Consider the following 15228-nt stretch of genomic DNA (forward strand, 5'->3'; position numbering starts at 1 on the left):
CCTGTCCTATCCATGTCCCTGTCGTATTGTTTCTTGAACGATTGGATAGTCCCAGCCTCAACAGCCTCCTCTGGCAGCTTGTTCCACACATCCACCACCCTTTATGTGAAAAAGTTACCCTTTGGATTCCTATTAAATCTTTTCCCCTTCACATTGAACCTATTGTTCTCTGGGCAAGAGACTCTGTGCATCTACCTGATCTCTTCCTCTCATGATTTTGTATATCTCCATAAGATCTCCCCTCATCCTCCTACACTCCATGGAGTAGAGATCCAGCCGACTCAACCTCTCCCTATACTGCCCTACTTTGACAAAAGGAAGCAACTGACAAAGGCGTTTTCTTGTAAATGAGAAAAACGTATTTTTCTTTCAGCTCTCTGTGATAATTTCTATAACTGGTATAAATATTTTCAAATTGTACTCGGAGAAGACTTATTTTGTTCACCATTGTGTAGAGTATCTCAAATACCCTAAAACAAGCAATAACTCAATTTTGACAAAATTGTCAGTTGCTTCCTTTTGTCAAATTAGGGCAGTACAGCTCACACCCTCTAGTCCTGGCAACATCCTCGTAAACCTTTTCTGTACCCTTTCAAGCTTGACAATATCTTTCCTACGACATGGTGCCCAGAACAACACAATATTCTAAATGCAGTCTCACCAACGTCTTATACAACTGCAACATGGCCTCCCAACTTCTAGGTACTCTGACTTATGATGGTCAAAGTGCCAAAAGCCTTTTTGGCCACCTTACAGTGCCCTCCATAATGTTTAGGACAAAGACCCATCATTTATTTATTTGCCTCTGTACTCCACAATTTGTAATAGAAATGGGAGGGGACTGTGTATAAAAGCTGTAATTTCTACATGGTAATACCAAAATGTATAAAAATGGCCTTTATTAAAATCTGACAATGTGCACTTTAACCATGTGATTTTTTTTTTCTATTGGGAATCTCAAATTGAGGAGTACAGAGGCAAATAAATAAATGATGGGTCTTTTTCCTAATATTATGGAGGGCATTGTTTCTCCTTGCGACTTGACCTTCAAGGAACTATGCACCTGCAGTAGATCCCTCTGCTCTGTACTTGTTCGACATCCCAAAATGCAACACCTCACACTTTTCTGTAATAAATTCCATCAACCATTCCTCCGCCCACCTGGCCAATCGATCCAGATCCTTCTGCAATCGTTTACAACCATCTTCACTACCTACATTGACCTACAAACCTGTACGTCTTTGGAATGTGGGAGGAAACTGGAGCACCCGGAGAGAACCCAGGTAGTTCACGAGGGAAATAACAAACTCCATACAGATAACACCCGTGGTTTGGATCGAACCCACGTCTCTGGCGCTGTAAGGCAGCAACTCTACCGCTGCGCCACCGTGCCGACACTTACACATTTCTGATGAGATTGGGTAGACTGAATGTGGGAGCGTAGGTTGGCTAGAAAGAAGGGTCATGGTTTCCACTTGGGAGGCCAACTGAAATGGGGGTCCACCATCGACTCCACAGTCAAAAAGGCCCAACAGAGGATGTACTTCCTGCGGCAGCTGAGGAAACACAATCTGCCACGGGCAATGATGGTCCAATTCTATACGGCCATCGTAGAGTCTGTTCTCACCTTCTCAATCATGGTCTGGTTTGGCTCAGCCACCAAGCACGACATCCAGAGGCTGCAGCGAATCGTCCGCTTGCAAACTGTACACTGCAAGGGCCAGGAAGCGAGTGGGTAAGATCATTTCTGACCCCTCTCACCCTGGCCACTAACTCTTTGAAGCACTTCCCTCCGGAAGGCGACTCCGGACTGTCAAAGCCACAGCCAGACATAAAAACAGTTTTTATCCACGAGTAGTAGTTCTACTCAATAACCAAAAATCTGTAGCCTCCTTTTGCTCATTTCATTCACATGTTTCAACTATAATGTTTCATTATAAATGTTTAATGTTTTATGTGTCATTCTTAATTGTATGTCATGTTGTTACTTGCGAGTGGAGCACCAAGGCTTATTCCTTGTATGTGTACATACTTGGCCAATAAACTTATTCATTCAGTTACAGGGCAGGGGATATTAAATATGAGGGATTTCTTTAAGGTTGTTGAACCTGAAACTGGCCACTGTAAGAAGGCCGTAATGGCCAAGTCATTTGATATTTTTCTGGAAAAATTAATTTCTGGTCCTAAAGGATATTGAATTTTCCTGTCTTAAACAAAGTTCAAATGACAACTGTAACCACTTTGTTCACAGGGAAAACTTGGTAATAGTTAAAGAGCTTGGAGATCGAGCAGCCCAGGGACGGGCTTATGGGAATCTAGGAAATACACATTATCTTTTGGGGAACTTCAGAAAAGCAGTTCGATCTCATCAACAGGTAAGGATATTGAAAGCAGTTTGACCCTATTTCCAGGTACCATCATGGAGATTCCAATGGATGGTTGTTGTTGAAGTATTTTCCCATGGATTTGAGTAGAATATCTTGCATCTTGTTGGAAATTTGGCTATCTTTGTTGTCCATTTGCTGTGGTAGATCGGTAGATCACTGACCTTGGAGTGAACACCTTCAAGGTATAAAGCCTCTCAACTGTGTTGATTCATTCTTTTCCCCTTTTCCTACTATCCTTATTTTATCCTCAGTATAAACTCTAATTAATTCAAGAGATTTCCATTTAGTTTAGTTCTGTTTAGAGATACAGCTTGGAAACGGGCCCTTCTGCCCACCGGGTCCGCGCCGACCAGCAATCCCTGCACATAACACTATCCTACACTCACTAGGGACATTTTTTACATTTACCAAGCCAATTAACCTACAAACCTGTACGTTTGAGTGTACAAATGGAATTTGCACAATATCTAGTAACTTAAATTATTTACAAATGCTGCAGTCATTATACTTAATAATGTTGTGTGAAGCTTCCTTGTTCTAAACACATACAGTTCAGAGGGAAGACAAAAATGCTGGAGACACTCCGCGGGTGAGGCAGCATCTATGGCGCGAAGGAAATAGGCAACGTTTTGGGCCGAAACCTCGGTCCGAAATGTTGCCTATTTCCTTCGCTCCATAGATGCTGCCGCACCCCCTGAGTTTCTCCAGCATTTTTGTCTACCTTCGATTTTCCAGCATCTGCAGTTCCTTCTTGAACAGTTCAGAGGAAAAACAGCTAACCAATGTTATCAAAGACAATGGTCTGCATCCTCCTGCATTGAATACAGTATGTGTAAATTGCAAATTGTTTGTCATTGATTAATTTATTTCATGATTGCAGCGCTTAGAAATTGCAAAAGAATTTGGAGATCGGTCAGCTGAAAGGCGAGCATGCAGTAATCTGGGAAATGCCCACGTGTTTCTTGGTGAATTTGCAGTGGCTGCTGAATATTACAAGTGAGCATTCTTTATATTAGAAGCCTTCAGTGTGTTAATAAATCTTATAGGTTAATGCTGTTGTCCAGTTTTTCCTTTGTTGTGTGTGGGGTATGGGCGAATCAGTGGCTAAGGATTGGAAATATCATTAACTTTGGACCCATGCTATTATAATGTATATGAAACCTATAAGATGTTTTCTAAAGTGAGATACTTTGGCCAATTTGAATAGCCCACACAATGACAAGGATTTTGATTGATTACCTCGAGACCTGTGCTTCACATATCCAACTACTACACCATGGAACAAACTCAGTCATGTGGCCATGAGTCTAATAAAATACCCCGATTTAAAAGAACTGACAATGCTGTATGTTAACTGTGCAGGTGTCAGGATCTCGACATGTGAGCATAGTGTAACAAAATGACTGTTCATCATTTGTTAGCAGAGTGCGTGAAATTTTGTTACATGTCGTAGGACATCCACGGGTTGGATCTTCGGATGATTAGATTTAGACTTCAGAGATACAGCATGGAAACAGGCCCATCGAGTCCACGCTGACCAGCAATTACCTGCACACTAGCACTATCCTACACACTAGGATATATTTTATAATTAATACTGCAGCCATCTAACCTACAAACCTGTAGGTCTTATGAATGTGGGAGGAAACCAGTGCACCCGGAGAAAACCCACAGGGAGAACGTACAAACTCTTTGCAGACGGCACCCGTAGTCAGGATTGAACCCAGGTCGCAAGGCAGCAACTCTGTGCCACCATGAAGGGATTTGCATCAGGGATTTCTTAGTTTGGGATGTTGGCTGCAGAGGACTATCGATTTTGGATTTACTTTTTCCGTGTTTGTATTTTAGATTAAAATATAGGTTGGAATAGTTTTCAACTATTAACCATGCAGGGTGGTGCAGGGGTAGAGTTGTTGACTTACAGTGCCGGAGACCTGGGTTTGATCCTGACCACGGGTGATGTCTGTACGGGATTTGTATGTTCTCCCTGTAGGTTTTCTGTGGGTGCTCTGGTTTCCCCCCACACTATAAAGGCGTATAGGTTTGTAGGTTAATTGGCTTGGTAAATTGTTCCTAGTTTGTGTAGGGTGGCGTTAACGTGCGGAGATCGCTGGTCGGCGCGGACACGGTGAGCCAAAGGGTCTGTTTCCACTCTATCTCTATAATTAAATCTTAAAACTATTTCCTGTCTCAAATTATTTCACTTTATAACCCAGAGGATTAGCCAGCTATCAGTTTTCAGTTGCTCAGCAAGTCTTCTGGGTGGGATTTATTTGTCCTGATTTGTTTTTATCTTCCTGGGCGGGCCGCTGAGGATTTGGATGGCACCTTGCACTGGTAAGATTATGCAAGATTTGTGCGAGCACTTTTAGGTCAGTGGTATGATTAGGTAGGAAGGAACTGCAGGTGCTGGTTTACACCAAAGATGGACACAAACTGCAGGAGTAACTGACAGGCAGGATCTCTGGAATGATTTAGGTAGCTCCACATTGAATGTAAATTCAGGCCAATGGTATTTACTCTTCTGCGTGAGGTGTTTTGGTGGGAGAGGGGATGGGAGATGGGAGTTGCAGATCCATTTCAATCTCTTTTACAAAATATTGAAATGTTTGAATGTTGGATAAAATATCTTCACCCAACTTCTTTACTGTTTATTCAGGAGAACGTTGTATCTTGCTCGACAGCTAAAGGACAGGGCTGTCGAAGCACAAGCCTGCTACAGTCTTGGAAACACTTACACTCTCCTTCAAGACTATGAGAAGGCCATTGAATATCATTTGAAACATCTTATGATAGCACAAGAGCTTTGCGATAGGTAATGTTTAAATGTGTAAATATTTGTTTAGTGTTGAGTATATTGTTATCATTGGTCATGATCAACTGTAATTCAAATACCTAAATTAATTCATTCAAAACCTGATGGTGTAGAATTTAAAATATAGTAATCAGCTAAAGCAGTGTGGCATCCCGACTACGGTGGTACGGAGATCCCGACTATATCGACACGGAGTTTGTACATTCTCCCCGTGGGTTTTGTAGGTAAATAAATTGGTTTGGTATAAATTACAGCGCCAGAGACCTGGGTTCGATCCAGACTACAGGTGCTGTCTGTATGGAGTTTGTACGTTCTCCCTGTGACCACGTGGGTTTTCTCAGATCTTTGGTTTCCTCCCACACTCTACAGGTTTGTAGGATAGTTGGCTTGATATCAATGTAAATTGTCCCTTGTGTGTGTGTGTGTGTGTGTGTGTGGGATAGTGGTAATGTACGGGGATTGCTGGTCGGTGCGGACGTGGTGGGCTGAAGGGCCTGTTTCCACGCTGTATCTCTAAACTAAACTAAACCTGTAGTATAAAGCTAGCACCAGTTGTAGTAAGCAGGGAAACACCCTCCACAACTGAGCCGTGAAATGTGCAGCCCTGGCAATCCTGGTTTATTTGTGATTCTAGACAGGTTTGTGATTCCAACTCGTGCCAGTTATGGGAGATCAGGAAATGTTCCAGAGTCCCTGGAGATGACGTCTGTGGGCAAGGTGTCCAGCTGCAGCTCCCGACTGATCGTCTGAGGGAACTGGAGCTGGCCGGCCTCAGGATTGCCCGGGAGACTGAGCTTCCGGGGATGCAAGGCGGTTTACATCCAAGGTCCAAGCCGAAAGTAGATGGGTGACCACCAGGAAAAGGAGTAGGCAGAGAGTGCTGGAATCTGTGGTCTTTCCCCTCTCAAACAAGTATACCCTTTTGTATACTGTTGGCAGGGGATGACCATTTTGTGTGTAAACCATACATGTTTATATCACACCCTCTTAACAAATTAATAAATAAAGTTAAACGGTCCATGCGTTTTTCCACTTCCTGCATCTGGCCCATTTCCTCTGTATGTCCATGCCATTTAAAATGTCCTAATTGTACCCACCACTCCCATTTCCTGTGATGTCTTGTATTAAACTGGCAGTTGAGTCTTTGTGCGTGTGTCGCTGGTTGGCTCTGATTTTGTCTCAGTGGCTCAGTTGTCTGCTAAACCTGCGACAGGAGTACAGCAAGCAGGGAGACGTCCCTCCTCCTCCCTCCACCCTCCCTCCATCCACCACCCCCCTCCTTCCCCATCCTCTCCCCCCCCCCCCCCCCCCAACTCCTCCCCCCCGCTAACTCCTCCCCCCCTCCCCCGCCCCCCCCCCCAACTCCCCCCCCCCGCCAACTCCTCCCCCCCGCCAACTCCCTCCCCCCGCCCAACTCCTCCCCCGCCAACTCCTCCCCCCCCCCAACTCCTCCCCCCCCCAACTCCTCCCCCCCCCCCCGCCAACTCCTCCCCCCGCCAACTCCTCCCCCCCTTCCCAACTCCTCCCCCCCCCCCCTCCAACTCCTCCCCCCCGCCAACTCCTCCCCCCGCCAACTCCTCCCCCCCGCCAACTCCTCCCCCCTCCAACTCCTCCCCCCTCCAACTCCCCCCCCCCCCCCCCCCCTCCAACTCCTCCCCCCCAACCCCCCTCCCCCCCCTCCCCCTCCCCCCCTCCCCCCCTCCCACCCCCCTCCCCCCTCCCACCCCTCCAACCCCCCCCCCCTCCAACCAACCTCCAACCCCCTCACCCCCCCCCTCCAACCTCCAACCCCCTCACCCCCCCCCCTCCAACCTCCAACCCCCTCACCTCCTCCAACCTCCAACCCCCTCCCCCCCCCTCCAACCCCCTCTCCCTCCCTTCCCTTTTTCTCCCTCTCTTTCTGCTTCTCTCCCTCCCTCTGAGGGAGGGGGTGTGTCACTGGTATCATTATTTGGCCTTTTTCCGTGATTCTTAGGTCACCTTCACAGCATGCTCGGCTTTTCTACTCGGTGCTGAGTGAGATATGCCCTACCATTAAACTACCAGTCCTCTGAGAAGCTCTGTCTTCTGGTATCATAGTGAGTGGAAATGCTTATCAAGAATTGCAGTGGGATATTAATCAGCCGTGAATGGCAAACGGAATTTAATTTGGATAAGTGTGAGGAGCTGCAATTTTGAAAGTTGAATGAAGGCCTGGCCTACATAGTGAACGGTAGGGCCCAGAGAAGTGTTGTAGAGCAGAAGGATCTAGGTGTACAAGTACATTATTCCCCAAAAGCAGCATTATAGGTGGAAAAGAAGGCTGGGCTTCTGAGAGGAAATTAAGTATAGAAGTCAGAATGTTAGGTTGCAGTTGTTCAAGACATTGGTCATAAGACCGTTAGGAGTAGAATTAATCCGCCATTCATTCATGACTGATCTATATCTCTCTCCTAACCCCATTGACTTGCCTTCTCCCCATAACTTCTGACACCTGTACTAATCAGTGCAGCGCTGGGAGTATTGTGTTCCGTTTTGGTCACCCTGCTGCAGGAAGGATGCCATTAAACTGAAAATATTATAAATAAGATTCAGTTTTGTTTAGATACGCAGTGTGGAAGCAGGCCCTTTGGCCCACTGAATCCACACTGACTGACGGTCACTAGTATATACTGGGGACAATGTACACCCACAAACCTGCACATCTTTTGAATGTGCGAGGAAACCAGATCACCTGAAGAAAAACTGCTGCGCCACTGTGCTGCTCTTACGAGACTATCTCCAGGATTCTAGCTATATAGTTGGGCTGTCTAGGATATTTCTAGGAGTACAGAAAACTGAGAGATTATATTGTCGAAGAGTTTAAAATCATGAGTGGAAGAATTAGGGTGAATGGAACAAGCTGTCGGAGGAAGTGGCTGAGGGACGTACAATACCATCATTTAAAAGACATAGGAAAGGATAAGAGGGATATGGGGCAGGTGAATGCAGATAAGACTAGTTTCTTGGTTGACATAATTGGGCTGAAGAGCTTGTTCCCATCTCTGTGACTGTATTTTGTGAACTGTAGACAAGTATCTATGATGCGTACCTCAGCGATGTCAAGCTTGGCAAACGACCCTTTGATCTTACAACTTAAAATAATTAACTGACTTGCATCATTTTTCTTTCTAGTGTGAACGAGGTGTAACTAGACTTTTTGCAAGTAAATGTGGATGGTTGGAGATAAAACGGGTTAAAAGAAAAGGGGAGAGTAAAATTAAATGGCATAGATTGTTAAATCCATCTTTTTTGAATTTTAGGATTGGAGAAGGGAGAGCTTGTTGGAGTTTAGGAAATGCCTACACTGCAGTTGGAAACCATGAACAAGCTGTGCATTTTGCAGAGAAACACTTTGACATTTCAAGAGAGGTACAATTCTTTTTACCAAATAGTTATTAGCATCCATGAGTGTGGCTCATATATTTGTCACCCGGAGATCTATACTGAAATCTCAGATAGATAGACACAAAAGGCTGGACTAACTCAGAGGGTCAGACAGCATCTCTGGAGAAAAAAGAATAGGTGACGTTTCAGATTGAAGAAGGGTCTCGACCCGAAATGTCACCTATTTTTCTCCAGAGATGCTGTCTGACCCGCTGAGTTACTCCTGCTTTTTGTGTCTATTTTTGGTTTAAACCAGCAACTGCAGTTTCTTCCTACACAATAATATCTCAGATCAATGATTTTTTTGGGGGATATTGCCAAACTATACTTGATGTGTTTATTTAATATTCTATGTCTTGCGTCAAATGCTGAAGAGTAGCTACTATTTTTAAACTATGGTTGTGCTTGCTTCGATATGGAGTGCAAGATGTGCAGGTTCTTCACAGACATAGAAACATAGAAATTAGGTGCAGGAATAGGCCATTTGGCCCTTCGAGCCTGCACCGCCATTCAATATGATCATGGCTGATCATCCAACTCAGTATCCCATACCTGCCTTCTCTCCATACCCCCTGATCCCCTTAGCCACAAGGGCCACATCTAACTCCCACTTAAATATAGCCAATGAACTGGCCTCAACTACCCTCTGTGGCAGAGTTCCAGAGATTCACCACTCCCTGTGTGAAAAAAGTTTTTCTCATCTCGGGTTTAAAGGATTTCCCCCTTATCCTTAAGCTGTGACCCCTTGTCCTGGACTTCCCCAACATCGGGAACAATCTTCCTGCATCTAACCTGTCCAACCCCTTAAGAATTTTGTAAGTTTCTATAAGATCCCCTCTCAATCTCCTAAATTCTAGAGAGTATAAACCAAGTCTATCCAGTCTTTCTTCATAAGACAGTCCTGACATCCCAGGAATCAGTCTGGTGAACCTTCTCTGCACTCCCTCTATGGCAGACATGACCAGAGGCTAGGATGCATTCTGCTTGCTGGTGCTGGGAAGCAGTGCTCCTGTGCTGCCCCTTTTTGAGGTGCTCACTAATTGCAAACTAACTTTCCATGATCAAAATGGAACATGGAAATATGCCTCAGATCAGGTCGAATACATAGAAAGGAAAAGCTGAATAGATCACGGAAGTAACCCCTGCATCCCCTCTCTTTCCATCTCTCCCCTACTCGTCGCACCAGCTTCAAAGTCGTCTTGTTTGTCCAAGACCAGAGTCTCATTGAGTCTACTCATTCTCACCTACCAAACAGCTAACAATGGGCTGTTGCCTTTATCATTGTCACTTTTTTGCATATCTTTCATTCATTTGTTCTATACCTCTCTACATCACCATCTATATCTCTCATTTTCCTTTCCCCTGACTCTCAGTCTGAAGAAAGATCTGGACCCGAAACGACACATATTCCTTTTCCCCAGAGATGCTGTCTGACTCGCTGAGTTACACCAGCATTTTGTGTCTATCTTTGGTTTAAACCAGCATCTGCAGTTCCTTCCTGCACACTGAAGTAATATCTTTAAATGCGTGTTGCTACTTGTGTTCCTATCGAGGCGTCAAATTCCATTTTCCACTTATTATATACCTTGTCGGGTAAACAAAATAGGGCCATTGTTCAAAAGATTGAATACAATGTGTTTTATGAGAAAAATCATTTTTCTTGCAGGTAGGAGATAAAAGTGGTGAACTGACCGCCCGAATGAATCTTTCAGATCTTCAGTTGGTGTTGGGTGTCAGTTACAGCACAAACAACTCTATGTTATCCACAATTCATGAACTGGATTATAACTCTCAAGGTGGGTACTCAAAGAGAAATCATCAAAGAATCCCTTGGGATCCCACTATTAACTCTGTGATGAAGTGGGGAGCAGCATTCAGGACAATCTTTTGAGTTGCCCGAGGCAAATCTGATAACACGCATTATGCCCAGTATTGACAATTTCCTGCCAGTCAGCAGATACATTTTCCATGATTTAATACAAAGCTGTTTGTGTAGGTGAATTATGTAGTGTTACGGAACACATCTAGAAACTCAACAGGCTTGTTTGCCATAATATTTAGTGACAAAGACTGAAAAACCTTTTGCCTTCCTAATTGCCCACATTACCTTCATGGCAATTTCCAATGACTTCTGTGACGAAGGTCACGAGGTTCTTGGGGTGGAGAGGGGTGAAAGCGGTATAAGGGGGAGGGTAGTGTCTTGTGTTCTGTGTCTTGTGTCTACTGTTTGTGTGTAAGTGTGTCTGTTTAGTGTTCAGCCATGAGCGAATGGCGGTGCGGGCTCGACGGACCTGGTGGTCTACTCTCGCACCTACTTTCTATGTTTCTATGTGACTGGACACCCAGGTAGTTCCTGAACTTTCACCTTTCAACTTCTCGTATTGTGAGCAATTTTGGGCACCATATCTGAGGAAGGATGTCAATAGTCAATAGTCAGATTTATTCGTCACATACACAATAAAGTGCAGTGAAATGTGCTGGTTCTGGAGAGGTTCTAGAGGAGGTTTATAAGAATGATCCCAGGAATAAGTGGGTTAACCCATGATGAGCGTTTGACGGCATTGGGCCTGTACTCGCTTGGGTTTAGAAGAATGAGGGTGGACCTGATTGAAACATACAGAATAGTGAAAGGCTTGAATAGAGTGGATATGGAGAGGATGTTTCCACTATTGGGAGAGTCTAGGACTAGTCATAGCCTCAGAATTAAAGGATGTTCTTTTTTGGAAAAGGATGAGAAATTTCTTTAGTCAGAGGGTGGTGAATCTGGAATTCTTTACCACAGAAAGCTCAATGGATATTTTTAAGGCGGAGATAGATAGATAGATTCTTGATTAGTACGGGTGTCAGAGATTATGAGTAGAAGGCAGGAGAATGGGGTCAGGAGGGAGAGATAGATCAGCCATGATTGAATGGCGGAGGAGATTTGAAGGCCGAAAGGCCTAATTGTACTCCTATTCCTTATGACATTATTACCATTTATTTTGATTGTTGCTCCCTGCAAAAGACTTGCCAAATGTGACTTTCCTTCCAGCCTGACGGCAGTATTTTTCTAGTCCGCTGTTACGTCTACTTATTTGGCCTTCAATAGTTTCCCTACTTATAGTCTGAGGCTAACTGGTCTGTGGTTCCGATTTTCTGTCCCCGATATTTATGAATGAAAGGTAGAAGTGTAATTCAGCGGGACAAGCAGCATCTCTGGAGAGAAGGAATGAGTGATCTTTAGTGTTGCGGTCCTTCTGAAGAAGGATCAATCTTGGCATTTTGAGTCTATCTTCGGTGTATAACCAGCATTCTGCAGTTCCTTCATGCACAGAAGTGTAATTGCCTTCTTTCTGGTGGGATCCGATCTAGAATCTGTCATTTTGAAGTTGACACTAGCGCCTCCACTTTCTCCAAAGCCACCTCTTTCAAGTCTAGATTCAGAAAATTAAGTACAGGAGATTTATTATTCTTTTGTCTCATTCATTTTTACATTCTTTCCCTCATCTTATTTTCTCTACACTTTTTCCATTGTTGTCTTTTCAAACTAGCAGAGTTTAATTTGTGCTTAAACCTTCTTCATTGTTTTAGATTTAATACCCAGGTTTCAGATTGAACTAACTTACTTGCAGTCTACAAAAAATTTGCATTATCATCATTGGTCTTCATCAAATATTTCTTCATTTTGGATTATTAATTAACCCTTTTTGTCACAGTCGTAAGCATGGAAACGGGTGCTTCGGCCCAATGCATCCATGCTGACCAAGATGTCTCGACTAAACGAGTGCGATTTGCCTGCACTATCTCATATCCCTTTAAACCTTTCCCATCCATGTACCTGTCCAAATGCCGTTCAAATGTTGATATTGTACTTCTCAACTACTACTTCTGGGAGCTCGTTCCATATACCCTCATCCTCTTTGTGGGAAACGCTGCCCCTTGGGTCCATATTCTATCTTTCCCCTCTCAACTCAAACTATGCCTTCTAGTTTTTGATTCCCTAATACTGGGAATGAGACTGTTCACTTTATCTATTCCCCATGATTTTATACGCGTTTATACGATCACAAACTTTTACAACTCCTGTCTCCTGTGCTCCAAGCAATAAATGCCTTGCTTGCCCAACCTCAATTATATCTTAATTAATTGAGTGCTGGCATAATTGTAAAGCTTCTCTATACTCATTCCAGCTTAATGGCATGTTTCCTATAGCAGGTTGACCTCAAATGAACACAACACTCCACATGTGCTCTCATCAACATGCAGTACATCTGTGACATAATGTCCCAACTTCCATACTCACTTTCCTTACAGATGAAGACCAGCCTTCTTCAGAACGCTATCTCCTTGTGACGTCACTTTTTGGCAACCATGTACTGGTACAGATGCTCCCTGATTTACGATGCTTCGACTTGCAATATCTCGACTTTACAATGGTGCAGACACTGGGCAATGGCAGCGAGCCACAGCTCACTTCTGGTCATGTGATCAAATTGTATTAAATGCGTTTTCAACTTGCAATATTTTCGATTTACGATGGGTTTATTGGAACATAACCCCATCGTAGGTCGAGGAGCAGCTGTACTCCTAAATCCCTCTGCTCTACAACACTCTGCAGGGTCCCACTGTGAAGGTCCTGCTCTGGTTTGACTTCCCAAAAAGCAGCACCTCACACTAGTCTGAATTGAATTAAAATACTAGATCTAAAATAGCGTGTTCCCTTGTTAGATTCTCAACTATTTTGTAGTCCTTGGAATTTTTTCCCCCAAGTTCATTGCTGATTTTCTGTGCTTAGTACGTGTGTAAATTAAAATATTCCATTATTATTGTTACATGTGCCTCTAACTTCCTGTCCAGTCAGCTGTTCTGCTTGGTCACGTTACATACAGTGCCCTCCATAATGTTTGGGACAAAGACCCATCATTCATTTATTTGCCTCTGTACTCCACAATTTGAGATTTGTAATTTTAAAAAAATCACAAGTGGTTAAAGTGCACATTGTCAGATTTTAATAAAGGCCATTTTTACACATTTTGGTTTCACCATATAGAAATTACAGCTGTGTTTATATTTATATATACATCTATATCTCGTCCCCCCATTTCAGGGCACCATAATGTTTGGGACACATGGCTTCGCAGGTGTTTGTAATTGCTCAGGTGTGTTTAATTGCCCCCTTAATGCAATTATAAGAGAGCTCTCAGCACATAGTCTTTCCTCCAGTCTTTCCATCAACTTTGGAAAAGTTTATTGCTATTTATCAACATGAGGACCAAAGTTGTGCCAATGAAAGTCAAATAATCCATTATGAGACTGAGAAACAAGAATACCACTGTTAGAGACATCAGCCAAACTTTAGGCTTACCAAAATCAACTGTTTGGAACATCATCAAGAAGAAAGGGAGCATTGGTGAACTTACTAATTGCAAAGGGACTGACAGGCCAAGGAAGACCTCCACATCTGATGACAGAAGAATTCTTTCTATAATAAAGAAAAAAACCCAAGCGCCTGTCCGACAGATCAGAAACACTCTTCAGCAGTCGGGTGTGGATTTTCCACAGTTCTGGAAAAAGGTCTTGTAGACAGATGAGATGAAGATTAACAATATCAAAGTGATAGCAAAAGCAAAGTATGGAGGAGAGAAGGAACTGCCCAAGATCCAAAGCATACCACTTCGTCTGTGAAACACAGTGGTGGGGGTGTTATGACCTGGGCTGCTGAAGGTACTGGCTCACTTATGTTCATTGATGATACAACTGTTGATGGTAGTAACATAATGAATTATGAAATGTATAGACATATCCTATCTGCTCAAGTTCAAACAAATGCCTCAAAACTCTTTGGCCAGTGGTTCATTCTACAGCAAGCCAATGATCCCAAACATACTGCTAAAGCAACAAAGGAGTTTTTCAAAGCTAAAAAGTGGTCAATTCGTGAGTGGCCAAGTCAATCACCCGATCTGAACCCAATTGAGCATGCCTTTTATATGCTGAAGAGAAAACTGAAGGGGACTAGCCCCCAAAACAAGCATAAGCTAAAGATGGCTGCAATCCAGGCCTGGCAGAGCATCACCAGAGAAGACACCCAGCAACTGGTGATGTCCATGAATCACAGACTTCAAGCAGTCATTGCATACAAAGGATATGCAACAAAATACTAAACATGACTATTTTCATTTAATGACATTGCTGTGTCCCAAACATTATGGTGCCCTGAAATGGGAGGGACTATGTATAAACACTGCTGTAATTTCTACATGGTGTAACCAAAATCTATAAAAATGGCCTTTATTAAAATCTGACAATGTGCACTTTAACCACGTGTGTTTTTTTTTCTATTACAAATCTCAAATTGTGGAGTACAGAGGCAAATAAATAAATGATGGGTCTTTGTCCCAAACATTATGGAGGGCACTGTATTTTCTTTTGAACTACAAATGAATACTCTAATGGAAAACTAAATAAATAGATGTTTAAAAGTTTAATCTTGACTCAAGTCCACATTCCATAGACATCAAAAGTCATGGGGCACTACACTTGGTTGGCAAAGTACACAGTCATAGAGTGATACAGTGTGGAAACACGCCCTTCAGCCCAACGTGCCCACATTGCCCATTGAAAATAGGTGCAGGAGTAGGCCCT

At 43.5% G+C, this 15228-nt stretch overlaps 1 protein-coding gene across 2 annotated transcripts in view; it reads left to right on the forward strand.

The window, feature by feature from the left end:
- Window positions 1-15228, forward strand: part of LOC129701275 (G-protein-signaling modulator 2-like) — a 50802-nt gene that overhangs the window by 21883 nt on the left and 13691 nt on the right. For both annotated transcript variants that reach the window (XM_055642432.1, XM_055642431.1), the window contains exons 6-10: window positions 2252-2375; window positions 3268-3383; window positions 5047-5202; window positions 8484-8592; window positions 10274-10403. In XM_055642432.1, the coding sequence (XP_055498407.1) occupies window positions 2252-2375; window positions 3268-3383; window positions 5047-5202; window positions 8484-8592; window positions 10274-10403 (635 nt within the window). The remainder of the gene's footprint in view (window positions 1-2251; window positions 2376-3267; window positions 3384-5046; window positions 5203-8483; window positions 8593-10273; window positions 10404-15228) is intronic.

Source organism: Leucoraja erinacea, chromosome 10, assembly GCF_028641065.1.
Source record: "Leucoraja erinacea ecotype New England chromosome 10, Leri_hhj_1, whole genome shotgun sequence".
In the NCBI taxonomy this organism is placed as follows: Eukaryota; Metazoa; Chordata; class Chondrichthyes; order Rajiformes; family Rajidae; genus Leucoraja; species Leucoraja erinaceus.